Raw genomic sequence first — 16,720 nt, forward strand, 5'->3', positions numbered from 1 at the left:
GTGAAGGGCAGGGATTTGGTTTTATCCCCAAAATTGAATTAAATAAGAGATATTGATAGCACTCTCATTCACACAGTTGTTCAATACAACAATTGAAACTTCCGAAAAGACAGAGAATCTACAGGAGCGCATGGAAATACTACTGGAACAAACCCTCCTTACTGCTTATGTTAATGTTTCAAGAGGACTTTTTGAGCAACATAAACTCATCTACAGCTTTATGCTGTGTGTGGAGATCATGCGTCAGCAAGGAAGCCTAACAGATGCTGAATGGAATTTCTTTCTCCGTGGCTCAGCAGGATTAGAAAAGGTACTTGTTTCAAGTTTGAATGATAAATGTTTTTCTGAATAGGGCCCACAAGCACCTACCAAAGCTCCCAGTGGCATCAAGGTATACATTCAATTTGTGGGCCGTGGGGAGGGCACTGGGGGTCAGGAGGTCCAGGTATAGTTTAGCTCTGCTTCCATAGCTGTGTATTCTTGGTAACATTGAACCCCTTTATGTAATGGTGTCCTCACCTATACAGAAGAGATGTTGGGAGTAACTAAAGGGCTAGTAGATGTGAATATGTTTTGGACGCATTAAAATTTTTGTCATCACCCAAATATGAAGAGTTTAAGTCCAATTAAAGCTATAATTTATGGATTTAACAATACTGTTTGTGAAATCATGACCCTCTCTTGCCTGGACTCTGTAATACTGTAATAGGAATTTTGCTATAGATTCCTTCTTCAGTTCATCCTCCTGTCTAACTTTGTTTTAGTGTGTTAAAGCGGCCTAACTCACCCCATTCAACAAACCCCAGGGTCCATAGGAGTGAACCACAGTCCCTCCAATTCTTGTTGCAATTGCATCTCAACCCCACTCTTGATTCTCTTCTACGTCCTGTCAATCTCAAACCCACCCTTTGCCCCTGCAGACCTGAAACCTGCACCCATTTGCCAGTACCCAGTACCTCAGGGTATCACTAGGAGTTTGGACTTGACACTTTTTTTTATTCTCAGTGCCCTGTTCTCCCAGCACAAGTCCAGACAAGACCTCTCTAGCCCTCTCTGACCCCAACCCATCTTACATGCACATATGTTCTATTAATCTTTGTTTAATGTTATCTTAACTCATAATCACATTTAATACTTGCAGAGGAGTAGCTCTGTGTTTTAAGTATATCTTTATAATGGAATAGTATTCAATCATAAAGAGGAATGAAGTACTGAGAAAAACCAAAACATAAATAAATTTTAATAATCTAAGTGGTGTAATCAGGAAAATGCAAATCAAAACTACAATGAGATACCATCTTACACCAGTGAGAATGGCACATATTAAAAAAAACTAGCAACAACAAATGTTGGTGAGGTTGTGGAGAAAAAAGAACTCTCCTACACTGCTGGTGGGAGTGCAAACTGGTTCAAACACTATGGAGAGCTGTGTGGAGATTTCTTGACCTACTAAACATAGAGCTTCCATATGATCCAGCAATTCTACTCCTAGGTATTTACCCAAATGACACAGAAACATCAATTCCAAAGGGCATCTGCACCCCTATGTTTATAGCAGCACTATTTACAATAGCCAACCTATGGAAACAACCCAAATGCCCAAAAATAGATGACTAGATCAAAAAAGATGTGGTAAATACATACAATGGAATATTACTCAGCAATTAGAAAAGATAAACACATGCAGTTTGCAGCAACATGGATGGCGCTGGAAGGGATCATGCTCAGCGAAATAAGCCAGAAAGAAAAAGAAAAATACCGGATAGTCTCACTCATAGCAGGAATTTAGAAAACCTAAATAAGGGATCAGGAAAAAGACTAATTAATACAAAGTAAAAATCAAAATCAACAAGCAACTATAAACCAGAGACACACTATGGGGGGGGGAGGCGGGAGAGGAAGGATTAGGGTTAAAATAAGGGGGGTGCAATTGTATGGGGAATATAACCAAAATGAAAATGCATACATTGTGCAAAAATGAATAATGAAGTAAGAATTCTATAAAATAAAATATTAAAAAAATAATAATCTACATGGGGAAAGTCAGCCACAAAAGACCACATAACATAAAATTGGACTGCTGTGAAGTGTTAAGAATAGGCAAATCTATCGAGACAGAAAGTAGTTTCATGGTTATTTAAGGCTGGGGGATATGGGCAGATAGGAGGGTAGTATAGGAAAAATGGGCAGTTTCTGAGGTGAAGAGATACTCTAAAAGTGACTGTGGGGATGGTTGCATGTATTTTTGAGAATTCTAAAATGCTACTAAATTTACATCAGACTGATACTTTAAGTGGGTATGCAAGCACATTGTATCACAATAAAGCTGTTTTAAAATGCAGTATAGAACATTAGGCAAATACTCATGAAATTTTCAAAGAGCTCGTTTCAGTCCACAGTCACAGTTGTTTTCTGTCTCTTTTAAACTGCTCACCCACATTTAAATGCTTCATAGACTATTGCCAGATGGCACAACACTTTTCCCAGAAATTTCTAGGGATATAGGAAATGATTAGACATACACTCAGCCTAGCAGAGAGGAGACTGCCGCTTGTCATGCTACTGGTATTTTTCTTCTGGTCAGCTTTCCCCATCACCTAGAGGTGACCACGCCTGATAACCTGATAAGTTTTCTAGAAAAAAAAATCATTGACCCTAAGAACATCAGGGAGTCACGATAGCCTGGTGTGGCATGTTGAAAAATAAGCTGGAAATATTCTTAACAGATTGAATTTTTGCCCTTCACTAGATCAATTGTTTTTATGTAAACGCCAACCCGAAGAGCTCCCGTCCCTGTACTGATGAACAAAGGTTTATAGGTAGAATAGATTCAACACCATTTCTTTTCCACCATATCTTATTACTTGTCCTGGGTACATGGTGATTTGATCTTTCACTCGGACAAAGGGAAAGTGCGTTTTGTGCTTGTTTTGTGAATTATTTGTTTTCTTTCTGTCTTCTGATAGGAACGCCCACCTAAGCCTGACGCTCCCTGGTTGCTTCCTGCCACATGGTTCACATGCTGTGACTTAGAAGAATCATTTCCAGTTTTTGCAGGACTTACACATTATATGTTGTTACATCCTATTTCTGTACAATTAGGTAAGGTGACAATTAGGATCTAGTATAGGGGGTAGTAAATAGTTCATAAAGCCTAACTTTAATTTCCCTTGAACCTCTTCTACAATAGCAATATTTTTCACTTAGGAATTTTTTCATTATTAAGAAATAGTGAATTACTTGTTTTCTCAATTCTTAAGTTGAATGCTTGGCCCATGAAGCATTTATTGAGAGCTATCCATTACTGAAGGACAATATACATACAAAAATATATACATACATGCAATAATTGTACAACTTGATCAATTACCGAACACTGACTATCCCTACGAGCCACCACACAAATCAAGAACTAGAACAATGCAGCACCCCGAGATACCCTCATACTTGTTTCCTCTTTCCCAGAGGTAATGACTTTCTTCCACAAGTTTTAATATGTAGCCCTTTCAGTGCAAAAGTACACTTTTTAGTTTGAAAGCATTTAGGATTTTGGAGAGTCTATCTTCTATTATTTATCATTTAATCGAACTATGGAAATTATACTCATGGTTTGTATAAAATCAGTATTTTGTAATTTATTTAGACTTCAGTTTATATAAAAGGCTCGTGTCATTTCTTAGAAGATTCTAACATTTAATTTACACTTACTAATTGTGGCATTTATTTTTCTAATAGTTTCATAGTTGATCTGTCCATTTCTAAGAGAGAGATATAAATGTATACCACTATGATTAGCAATTTCTCTTTGTAAGTCTGAAATTTTCTACTATAGTCCATTAAGCAATGCTGTCAGGTGCAATACACATAAGATTATTTTCCTCCTAGTAAATTATTCTTTTTTATTAATAGTAATATTCTTCTTTCCTCTAGATAGTACTTTTTCACCTTAAAATATATTTTCTAATGTTAATATTATTACCACAATTTGCTCCTGGTTAGTATCCCCACCATCCATATATCCTGCACTCTTCAGTTTCAATTGTTTTGTGTTATCATCATGTTTTCGGTGTATCCCTAGTGGGATATTTGTTGCTTTTCTAGCAGTGTGAGTCTCTTTAACATGCAAGTTTAATCCACTTATATCTATTATGATTATTGATCTGTATCAGTGACCATCAACTGGGGCATAGTTTATCCCATGGAGGACACTACATGGACCAGAATTTCTGGAATTGTTTGATTACTAAATAAAGCCTCAAAAAACTTAAATCACTTTTCTTCAATAAATGCATCAAATATAGATTGTTTCTATTCTGTGGACCTGTTAAACAAGACAGCTAGTGATAGAGGGTTGAACACAAGAGGAAAAAGTACTCACAGAAGAAACCTAGAGATGGACAGTTAGGGACAGACCCAAAGGAAAAAGGGGTGGAAGTGAAAGGCAAATTCTGGAAACAACTCATCTAGTTTGGACGAAAGATGCATGTGTTATTCCTGTCAATTGGAACTCAAGTTTCAGCAACTTAAAACAATATTCCCTATTCCATATGTTAAATGTCAACTCTAGCTACAGAATTGTGAAGGTCTAAACATGTATGATAGGATGGCTTGTGTTCTAAAAGTGAGCTTTTGCAGGTGAAGTTTAATAATTAATTACAATATCATTCTTAGCTTAGAAAATCTAATTGCCTTAATCTTTTGTCTTTGATGATTTCTAAGTGATTCATGTCCTATTAGTTGGAAGTTATCACTTAACTGTGACATACTGTCTAATGCTTAGATTATATCATAAATATGATTATACCATAAATAATAAGCACCCAAGAGAAGACATCCTTTTAGCATAAATAATTCTACTATCTAGTGCTAATAATGAAATCACCATCAACTAAACAGCACTGTGGTCTCACAACAGGTAATTGTCTGTATTCCATGTAGAAATTAGAAATCCTGCAGAAGTGTACACTTCATAAGTTTCACTAAATTTCTGTCACCAGCATTTTGACTGCTTTTATTATGCTCTCAGAGGAGATTCCTGTTGGACAACGGAGCTTTCTAGTCTGAAACACAAGTCAACTCCTTTGCCGAATGTCTGACTCCAGGAAACTATATTGTTGCTGGAGGACACACTGGCTGTGCTAGCTTACTGAGAGGCTTATAGTACACTGCTCCCATACTTACAGGAATTTCAGTGCTAATTCTTACTATATGTTATTTCCATTGTAAGGAGTAGCTAGAATCTAATCCTCATGTGAGATACAAGCCCATTTTTCATAGATATTCCATGAGGGCAGTATATTCCATGAGGGCAGATTATTAGGACACAAAGTTGTATGTATGTCAATTTATTCATATATTATTTATTTTGTTCAAATTATATATGCTAGAATTTTCTACTTGCATCAACTATCACAGACTAATAATTGTATATTTCATACAAGCATTGTGTTTTCTTGCCTTTTCTTCTACTTCTATCAATGAATGATTGATGCATTTTTATGCCTTCCCTGGCACATCTAAGTTCATTTTATTATTTACACTATGGGGATTGAATACATTTTACCATGTACTTATGTTTGTCTTACTAATGTTACTCCTACCACTTCAATTTTCTTTTTTATCCACATTTGATAATACACCTGAATGATTCTGTTTATTTTTAACCTCTCCATTATTTTGGTTTTATCTTGATTTTTGTAAGTGGTTTCTGTTGAATTTGTTTTGCAATCCAATTTTAAATCTTTACTTTTTAGATAGTTTCAATATGGGTAGGTTAATATATTTACATCTGTAATAAATTTAGGGAATTTTTATGGAGGTAAAGTTGACTTATAGCATCCTATTTGGGCTTTTAGTTTCAAACCTATATAAATGTGTTTTCACACACATGCAATTTGCAGCAACATGGATGGCACTGGAAGGGATCATGCTCAGCGAAATAAGCCAAAAAGAAAAAGAAAAATACCGGATGGTCTCACTCATAGCAGGAATCTAGAAAACTTAAATAAGGGACCAGGAAAAAGAATAACTATAAGAAAGTGAAAATCAAAATCAACAAAAAACTATGAACCAGAGACACTTTTTGGGGGGTGGGGGCCGGGAGGGGAGGGATTGGGGTCAGAATGGGGCATTTGCAATTGTATGGGGGAATATAAAAATAAAATTTATTATTTAAAAAAAAAAATGTGTGTTTTCACACAGTTCCCACCAAAGCCCCAATAATGCTCCATCATGCTTCATTGGGCTCCCTCCCTTCCCCATTTCCTGCCACCCTTCCCTGCTGCCTCAGTTTCACAGTCAGATGTCAAGTGTTATTGGTTTTATCTGTTCCTTTGTTTCTTTATATTCCAAATATAAATGAAACCATCCAGTATTTGTTTTTTTCCTTCTGACTTATTTTGCTTTGTTTTATCCTCTCCAGTTCCACCCATGTGGTCACAAATAGAAAGAGTTCATTGGTTTTTTTGTTTGTTTGTTTTTAAAGATTTTATTTTTATTTTTATAAGAACTGGGGTACAGGCCAGAGGCACGGGAAGGTGAGAGAATCCACCAGGAGCAGAACAGGCAGAAAGACCGAAAACACTGCTGAGGGGAGCAGTGGGAGAGACAGGAGGGGTCTGCCTTGCCATGTGGGAATCTCCCTGGCTGGCGGGGAATCAAACCAGCGCCACGGAGGCTGTGGGCAGCTTCACAGCACGGTGCTCAATCCTCTGGGCCACCTGGGAGGCCCAAGAGTTCATCGTTTTTATAGCCAAGTAGTATTCTATTGTGCATATGTACCTCATTTTTCTGATCCATTCCTGTCTTTAGACATATAAGTTGTTTTTGTAACTTGGCTATAGTAAATAGGGCTGCAATGAACATAGGTATGCAAATATCCCTTGGAATTAGTGTTTTTATGTTCTTCAGATAAATTCTACTTGTGGAATTTCTGATCATAAGATAGCTCTATTTTTAACATTTGAGATACCTCCATACTGTTTCCCATAGAAGTTAAACCAGTCTACATTCCCACCAACAGTGTACAAGTGTTCTTTGTACTCCATATTCTCATCAACACTAGTTATTGCTGGATATTTTGATTGGGCTATTCTCACAGGCATGAGATGCTATCTCACTGTAGTTTTGATTTGCATTTCCCTGATGATAAGTAATAATGTGCATTTTTTTAATGTGCCCATTTGCCATCTGTCTTCTTTGGAGAAGTGTCTATTTAGCTCTTCTGCCCACTTTTTGATTGGGTTAATTGTTTTCTTTTTGTTGAGTTGTCTGAGTTCTTTATATATTGTCAGATATTTGATATGAAAATATTTTCTCCCATTTGGTAGGGTGTATTTTTAAACAAAATAGCTTTTGCTGTGCAAAAGCGTTTTGGTTTGATGTAATCCCATTTGTTCATATTTGCTTTTCTTGCCCTTGGGTATAAATCCCCCCAAAGACATCTCTGAAGTCAGTGTCATGGAGTGTTTGATCTATTTTTACTTCAATGCATTTTATAGTTTCAGGTTTTATATCTTATATCCTTTTTGAGTTATTTTTATGTAAAGTGTGAGATAGTGATCTAGTGTCATTCTTTTGCATGTGGCAGTCCAGTTTTCCTAGCACCATTTGTTGAAGAGACTTTGCTTTCTCCAGTATATACTCTTGACTCCTTTCTCATAAATTAGCTATACATAGAGGTGAAAGTTTATTTCTAGAATCTTGATTCTATTCCATTGTTCTGTGTGTCTGGTTCTTGTTCCAGTACCATACTGTTTTGATTATTATACTTTGTAGTGTGATTTGAAGTCTAGGAGTGTTATAGCATCACTCTTCCTCTTGTCATGATTTTTTTGGTTTTTTTGGTTTATTGTTTCCATGTGCATTTCAGTATTGTTTGTTCTTGTTCTTTGAAGAATACCATTGGAATCTTGATGGAGATTGCATTGAATAATATAGAAAAATTTTAATTACCAAATTTATTTATATAACTTCAAAGTTAAAACAATTCTAATTAAAGCATCTTTTTAAATTGTGTTTACAGGATCTTTTGAGACTTATATTAACCCATCTAAGTGGGAAGACTATCCTAAAATAGAGGAAAAAGAACTCAAAACACAGGAAAAAGAGATCACAAAGCATAATTTTTGGCAACCAGAATTAAGTTCTTTCCAAAAGCTAATCCTTATTAAATGCTGTAAAGAAGAAAAGGTAAGGTGTTCCTAAAGGACTATTTTATAATTATTTCTACTAAAGCCCATCAACCAGTAATGATTAATGAACTGATTAATATACTTAGAGAATAACAATGTCCAAGTTTGACAAGTAGTTCTAAGAAATAGAGACTCTTTATTGTAGAAAATAATGAAATAAAGGGCTGAAACACCAGCCAGGAACCTGGTTGTTCTTCCCCAGTTAGGGAACTGTGCTCTCTGCCAGAGAAAACAGAGTCTGCTGGAGGACATTTGCAGGGAATTAATGGGCCATTCAGATCTTAGCAACAGTAGAATTTAAGAGAACAAAATTATAGTTACTAAGACCAGTTTGAAAACTATTGAAATAGTCCATATAAGAGATTATGGCAATCTAAATTAGGAGAAAGGTAGTAGATTGAAGAGATATCAGGGGTGTGGAGATAAGGCAACTGGTTGGCTACCAGTTCCTACCTGGGTGCTGAAAGACATATCAACAACTAAGCTAATGTGGAAGGAGAAATGTGTCAGAGAAAGATGTTACTGACTCTGCAGTGCTTGCCAGCTATCAAAATGAATATCGGCTTGGATACCAATTAACATATGGGTAGAAAACACTAGACAGAAACATCTGTTAAAAATAAGATTAGGGAATCATCAGCATAGAGTTCAAAAGTAAAACAATGGAATTTGTTGAAATCTTAGAGGAATAACATGTAGTAGTATAAGAGGACAGGTAGGTAGACAGTGAAACCTGAGGAGCACCAACTTTTAAAGGGCAGAGAGAAAGGATGAGACTGATTCCCAAAAAGTATCAGAAGCAGCTTATGAATAAATGAGAGGTAAGGATGGGGAGACAATATATGGAATCAGTTCTGAGAATCTGGCTAGTGAAGGGGACGATGGAGATGAAACAATAACTGAGGGGGAGGTGCATTCAAGGGAAGTCCTTTCATGGAGTAGTTAAGCACCTTGGCTATCAGCAGTTTCTGGTCTACAAATCCACTAAATTGTGTCTATAGAAAGCTATCCAATGAAGAGAGAATGCATGCATGACAGGGCCAACCTTTGAGGAGCTGAAGGAGAGAAATAGAAGTAAATTATGAAGGATCCTCATCCAACAAAAATTTTTTTAATGTTTTTCTTTTCAACTTTCAGGTGGTTTTTGTTCTTACAGACTTTGTCATTGAAAATCTTGGAAAAAGCTTTGTAGAGACACCACCTGTGGACCTGGCTACTCTGTATCAAGATATGTCATACGCCACTCCCCTGATATTCATCCTAAGCACAGGCTCGGATCCCATGGGTGCCTTTCAGAGATTTGCCCGGGAGAGCGGGTATTCAGAACGGTAAGGTCCTATTCTGCATAGTTTTAATAATTCGTGTGAACAACTCTTTATTATAACTTGCCTTTTTTCTTTTCTCTGTGGAGCAAGATTCTTACATCCAAGTATCCTTTACTAAATAAAAAAAGATAAACTCATATTTAACTATGTATGTTGTTAAAGTTGGGTCAAAAATCATAAAAGCAGATATAAACTTGTTTTGAACAAAGTGGAGATTGTTTAAAATGTTAAAGTGTAATAATGTCATGAACTACTGATTAAATTGTTGTTATTTAAGACATTGTCTTAATGTAATGGTAAAAAAACTACTCTCTACATTCAAATATGCAAAAAATTTATGTTGTATTACTAATCTTTCTCATGAGCCTCTATTATGCTGGACAGTAGGGGCAAGGGAAAAACTTAAACCTGCCTATTTACATTATTATATTTTCTTCTGATTTAAATGTATACTTCTATTTAAGCTGATTTGTGGGTTTTTTCTCGTGAAAGTGCTTATTCCTGCAGTCCCCCACCAAGATTGTCTGGATGGGTACAAAAGTGCACAAAATCTTAGGGTGACAGGGGAAAGTAGGGGTGTCATATCTAACAGGACATTCTCTAGCTTTGACAGACCCTTGTGGAGTGGCCGGTCTGGCCTAGGATTAAGGAGGATGACAGATCTAGAATGTTCAATTAGAGTACATAGTCTGTATTAATCAGGTTTCTTCATGGAAACAGAACCAATAGGAGATTTTATATATATTATATATAATATGTGTGTACGTGTATATATATGTAATGCATAGTTATAACATACATATATATACACATATGTATGTTATAACTATGCATTACATATATATACACATATGTATAACATTATAGAGTGATTTATATACTATTATATGTATATATCTACTCCATACAGATAAATAATATTGTAATCTTATTATAAGGAGTTACATGATTATGGAGGATGAGAAATCACAAGATCTGCAGTCAGCATGCTGGAGACCTAGGAGAGCTGATGTGTATGTACTTAGTTCTATTCCAAGTTCACAGCCCTGAAAATCAGGAGGGCTAATGGTTTAGGTTCCAGTCTTAAAATAAACAGGCCAAATTTTTAGTGTGAATACAATTAGCCAGAAAAGACCAATGTCTCATTTCAGTGGTCAGCAGGACCACATGGCCTCTTATTCAGACGTTTTATTCTATTCAGTTCTTTAGTTAATTATATGGGGCCAATCCACATTAAGAACGGTAGTCTGCTTAACTCAGCTGCAAATTCAAGTGTTAATCTCATCCAGAAACACCTTCACAGATACACCCAGAATAATGTTTGACCAAATGGCATCCTGTGGTCCAGTCAAGTTGACACCTTTTATATCTTAAATAAAGTAAAATAATTCAATCAGGAAATGAGGGTGTTAAAAGATTAATGAGTTCTAGGTTCTTGGTGTATTCCAGAGGAAAAAGGAAGAAAACTAAACTAAAAATCTAGAAATAATTACTTAGAGAAAAGCAAAATTAGGACATTCTTGTATTCTGATAAAGATTATCTTTATTTTTTAAATGAATTTATTAAGGTTACTGGACAAAATGTGTGTTGCATTAATGCATGCTAGCAATAAAGAGTTGAACTTCTTTAAAAGATATCATTCATTATAGCATCCAAAAAAAAAAAAATCAGGGTCTCCCCGGTGGCGCAGTGGTGGAGAGCTGGGTTGTGAAGCTGCCCGCAGCCTCTGCAGCGCCGGTTCAGTCCCCAGGCCACTGAGCGAGGGTCCCACAGGGCGCGGCAGACCTCTCCTGCTGCCCACTGCTCCCCTCAGCAGTGTATTTCGTCAGTCTGCCTGTTCTGTTCCCCACTCTGGCTCTGGTGAATCCTCTCACCCTTCCGTACTTCTGACTGTACCCAGTGCTTGTATAAATAAATAAAAATTTTTTAAAAAATAAAAATAAAAAATAAAAAAGGTTTAAAAAAAAATCAAAAATCCAGAGGCAAATCTGATGAAAGATATATAAGATTTCTTCACAGAAAAGAATGTATCACTGAAAGTAATCAATAAGACTTAAATAAACAAATGGATATGCCATTATTCATCAAGTGGAAGACTCAATATTATAGTTATCAGAACTCCCCCAAATTGATCTATATATTCAATACGATTCAATCAAAATCCCACTGTGGTTTTTGTGGAAATTGACAAAATACTTCTAAGACACAGAGACATGTAATACCCAAGAGTAACCAAGATAGAGGTAACATCAGCAAAAAATGGCAGCATTTGGATACTTCAAAAGTCTGTCCCGCTCAAAATTAACAAACTGTCAACAACTCTGAGAATCACCTTTATCAGAGAACTCTGAAAAATAGTCAAAGGCTTATAACACCAGGTGAATGCTTAATCAAGAAAAAGGCAACTGAATCTAGGCAGCAGAGCTTCTCATCACTTTAACTTATAACCCCCAAGGCCCAGCTTGGCAGTAGCCTTAATTATTAAGTTGAGCAGCCTGCATTCCTCTTGTGGGTTCTGGTACCGGAAGGAGAACAGTCCTTGCTTTGGGGGAATTGAGTGTTTGTTTTTGTCCTGTCTCTTGGCTCACTGAAGGATGGCTCAAAGGATTCGCTTTTATTTGAGCTAACTAGGAACTCTCCCAGGTTAGAAAGGCACTTCCCTGGGGAGAGGGGGAACAAATTTGTCAAAAGATTTAAAGGTAAATATTTTAGCCACTGTCATCTGGGACAAGAGATAACAGTTGGAGCAAATAATATGCCTGGGAGAAAAAGTAGGAGTGAGAAATTTGTGGGAATAAGGGCTTTGAAAATTTCTAAGTATTCTTGGAAATCTAAAACATTGCTCACGCCCAAGGCTGAGAACATGCTCAGAAAGACCTGAAAAAGCCCTAAGGTCTAACTTCCTCTAGCCGTAGCCTTCCTAGTTAAGTATCGAAGGCATGCCCCAACACATACACAGAGCCCATCTGTAAAATTTGGTAGATTTTGATGTTTCTGTTCCAGGCTTTTAATGCAATCTCTGTCACATTACCAGTTCCCCCACTAAGCCAACCATACAGACTTCAATAACTGTATCCTTACAAAATCAGTTCAGAAAAATCACTAAACAAACCAGAATTAAACCACAACATTTCACAACATCAAACAATGGAAAGAGGGGTGAATCTGATTTCCAGAGTTATCACATTATAATATTAAAAATGTCTTGGTTTCAGCAACAACAAAAAAAAAAAAACCCTACAAGTAATCCAAAGAAGCAAAGAATGATGCATTCATAAATTAAGAAATAGGAACTTATCCTGATGGAGAGAAGATGTTGGACTTACTAAACTTTATTTTTTTTTAAGATTCATTTATTTATGCATACAAGAGCTGGGGTATAGGCCAGAGATGCGGGGGTGAGAGGATTCACTAGAGACAGAATGGGGAACAAAACAAGCAGTTTCAACGAAGTACACTGCTGAGGGGAGCAGCGGGCCAGTCAGGAGAGGTCTGCTGTGCCATGTGGGTAGCTCCCTGGCTGGCCGCGGATCGAACTCGTGCTGCAAAGGCTGTGGACAGCTTCACAGTGCAGTGCTTAACCCCTTGCGCCACCAGGGAGGCCCAGACTTACTAAACTTTAAACTATCTTAAATATGCTGAAAAAGCAAAAGAAAACCTGAGAATGATGTCTCAACAAATAGAGAATATCAGTAGAGAGAGGATTTATAAAAAGGATTTATAAAAAATAAAAAGCAATTAAAGTTAGAATAACTGAGTATCATTTCAGTAATACACCAGTTTAGAGGAAAGATAAGAAAAAGTGAACTTGGAGAAGCGTGGTACATCCATACAATGGAATATTATTTAGTGCTAAAAAGAAATGTACTATCAAGTCATGAAAAAATACAGAAGAACCTTACATGCATATTTCTAAGTGAGAGAAGTCAATCTGAAAGCTTATTACTGTGACTCCAGCTACATGATATTCTGGAAAAGGCAAATCTGTGGAGGCAGTAAAGAAATAACAAAGGGTTTATATCCAGTTTAAGGAACACCTGGGTATCAATTGAAAAAAAAAAAAAAAAAGACAGGTAACCCAACAAAAAAAGGCAGGGCGGGTGGGGGGCAGTGGAAGATACAAAAGGTAGTATCAAAATGGTCAATAAATAAATCTGTGAAAAGGGAAACTATTTTAAATCTCAACGAGATGCCACTGTATGCCCACCAGGTATTAGCAAAGATGTGGGGAAACAAAACCCTCACGAACTGCTGGTGGAAGTATGAACTGGTGGCGTCACTTTGGGAAAGAGTTTGATATTACCAAAAAGTTAATTATACATATGCTCTACCAGATAACAGTTCCACTCCAAGGAATATGCACAACAAAGTGGAGTGCACTTGTATGCCAAGAGACATGTACAAGAATGTTTATTGCAGCATTGTATCTAACAGCCAAGAACCAGAAATAACTCAAATGTTCATAAAGGGCAGGAGGGATAAAAACATTGTGATACAATCACGTAGTAGAACATTATACAGCAATGAAAATGAATGAACTACAGTAGCACCCATTAACATGAGTTAATCTAAAAACATGTTAATTGAAATAGACCAACGATAGACCAACTTAAAAGAATATATACTATGATTCCTTGAATATATATTTTACCCAGAGTTCTTCAGCTCTTCCATTAGTCCTTTGATCTGCATTTCTTTCATTTTCCTCTTTAGGGACTCAATTTCATTCTTCTGATCATTGTTTTCCTTCATGACTTCTTTCAGTTTTTTAATTATGGCAATTTTATATTCTCTATCTGGAAGGCTCAGAAGTTCTTCCAAGTTACTATTGTTGCAATCTGATGGGTGATTTTCTTTTGGTGGGGTGTCTTTTCCCTGAGGACTTGCTTGCTTGCTTGTAGTTTTTCTTCTCCTTGCTGCTTGTGTTCTGATTTGTCCTATGCGTTGGGACACTGTGTCACCGGTACTGGCTGACATCTCTTTGGTGAGCTCCTTCTGGGATGTAGGAAGCAGTGACTGTGAGGACAGTCCCTTCTCAGCTCCAGTTTTGGTGAGGGCCGGCGCAAAGCTCCCCGTCTCAAAGATGGCGCGTCGGGGACCGCGCTCCCCAGCGCACTCGGTCTGCGCCCGCCGGCTGGTCTCCCTCGGGCTCCAACTCCCGGTGACCGCGGGGCCTGGCTTGTGAGGGGTTTCAGCTCACCTCTGACTGTGGGGACAGCCTCTTCTCAGTTCCACACAGTTTGGGTGAGGTCCGGACGCGAAGTGCCCTGTCTTAAAGATGGCGCGTCGGGGACCGCGCTCCCCAGCGCCCTCGTCTGCCCCGGCGGTGGCGGTATCCCCCTCTGGGCCCCAAATCCCCAGCGATCGCGGGGCCTGGCTTCTGAGGGGTTTCAGCTCACCTCTGACCTTGGGGCCAGCCTTTTCTCAATTCCACACAGTTTTTGGTGAGTTCCGGACACGAAATTCCCTGTTTTAAAGATGACGCGCGCGTCTCTGAATATATATTTTAAAAACAAGCAAAATGAATCTATGGTGTAGTAGAAATCAAAATAGTTGCCTTCCAGAATGAGTAAGAATATTGATTGGGAGAGTGCTAGTTATGTTCTTTTTTATTTATTTTATTTTTTACTTAGGTGGTTGTACATGATGTGTATGTTCATTTTGGGAGAACTCATTAAGCCATACACTAATGATTTGTGTACTTTTTCTGTATATATGTTAGCCTTCAATTTTTTTTATGTTTTTAAGAATTGATCTATAGTTTTGGAAGTCACAATAATGAGTACTTGTGGAGAGAAGGAAGAAAAAATAATTGAGGTAGGAAGGGGCATAGGAGAGATGTCTCTGGCTGTTAACAAAGATCTCTTCTCAACTATAGATGTTCATTTGTGATAATTCATAGAACTGTGTAATTGTCTTTTGCACTTTTCTATATGTTACAATAAAATGTTTTTTAAAAACCAGAAAGTAAGAAAAATATATTTAACATCTACCAGACTAAGGCTTAGAAATATGTGCATAACCTACATAAGAGTCTCCTATGTTTCTATTTCTTAATATTTGTATTGCTTTAAAAGAACATAAAACAGTATTTCTTGTTTTTGCTCAATTCAGGGTGCAATCAATTTCACTGGGGCAAGGACAAGGACCCATTGCTGAAAGAATGATCAAAGAGGCAATGAAATCAGGAAACTGGGTATTTTTGCAAAACTGCCATCTTGCTGTTTCTTGGATGATAGCAATGGAAGAGCTCATTAAAACCTTCACAGATCCAAGTATGTTGAAGTAATAGCATTTGCATAATGTCATTTTTGTATAACCTTTTCTGTTGAATCCAATCTTATAATAGTTCCTTATTAAAGACACTGTTTCTTTATAATAAGGGAAAATATGAGACCTGGAGAGGTTTAGTTAAGTTACATGACCCAGATTCAGAAAAAGGTCTTCAAACTCCAAATTCAGGGTATGGTCCACTAGATGATTTCTGTTTCATATTGCCTTCTGTGGAGGCCATTTGAATTCAAACTTTTTAAAAAGAAACAGAAAAATTAACTTAGGACAAAGAAAGGAAATTACATCTTTCACTATAGAATGATAGAAGCAAGGGGGAAATAATTCAAATTACCACCAGTTCCCTTACTATTTGACCACTTTTTAATACTCTGGAACCAGCATGACAACTAACCTTCATTAAGTGCCTCATAGCCCCCAAGCTATGGGGCTACCACAACTATTAATACAGTAGCACCACTTTCTTTCCCACTGCAGAAAGCATAATGGGCCACAAAGAGAGAAGTGGAGTTAGAATCTATTCCCTTCTAAATGTTAGTATACAATAAAATGATTGACATTGTAGACTGTATTATTGATAATAAGCTGTATAGGCCCCACTTCACCACTCTGCCAGGAGGCTGTGGGGGAAAATCACCAATCTAAGTCATCCAGCACCCTTTCCTGGGGTCTTCCATTGTGCACTGGTCACAGAAGGTTTTCTAGAAAGGTGAGAGCTAAATATACCTGATCTTGCAAGTACGTATACATACTGCTACCTGTTAAAGAGTTGCTCCTGTACAGAGTCGTCAGCCTGCACTGGTTATCAAGCCACAGCCAGGACTTAGCAACCTTCCTCTAAAGTTTGCCTTCCCTTGCCTTCTGCAGACTGCTTCCAATAAGGATAAAAAGTCATTCACATCTACCTTCCA

General features: G+C 37.3%; 1 protein-coding gene across 4 annotated transcripts in view; it reads left to right on the forward strand.

Annotated features, from left to right (window-relative positions):
- DNAH6 (dynein axonemal heavy chain 6) overlaps positions 1–16,720 on the forward strand; it is a 181,687-nt gene that overhangs the window by 136,706 nt on the left and 28,261 nt on the right. For all 4 annotated transcript variants that reach the window (XM_037527731.2, XM_054701796.1, XM_054701795.1 and 1 more), the window contains 5 exons: positions 77–310; positions 2,967–3,102; positions 8,024–8,190; positions 9,330–9,520; positions 15,633–15,793. In XM_037527731.2, the coding sequence (XP_037383628.1) occupies positions 77–310; positions 2,967–3,102; positions 8,024–8,190; positions 9,330–9,520; positions 15,633–15,793 (889 nt within the window). The remainder of the gene's footprint in view (positions 1–76; positions 311–2,966; positions 3,103–8,023; positions 8,191–9,329; positions 9,521–15,632; positions 15,794–16,720) is intronic.

The sequence above is a fragment of the Talpa occidentalis genome, unplaced genomic scaffold, assembly GCF_014898055.3.
Source record: "Talpa occidentalis isolate TD23 unplaced genomic scaffold, MPIMG_talOcc4v2.1 talOcc4.5, whole genome shotgun sequence".
NCBI lineage: Eukaryota > Metazoa > Chordata > Mammalia > Eulipotyphla > Talpidae > Talpa > Talpa occidentalis.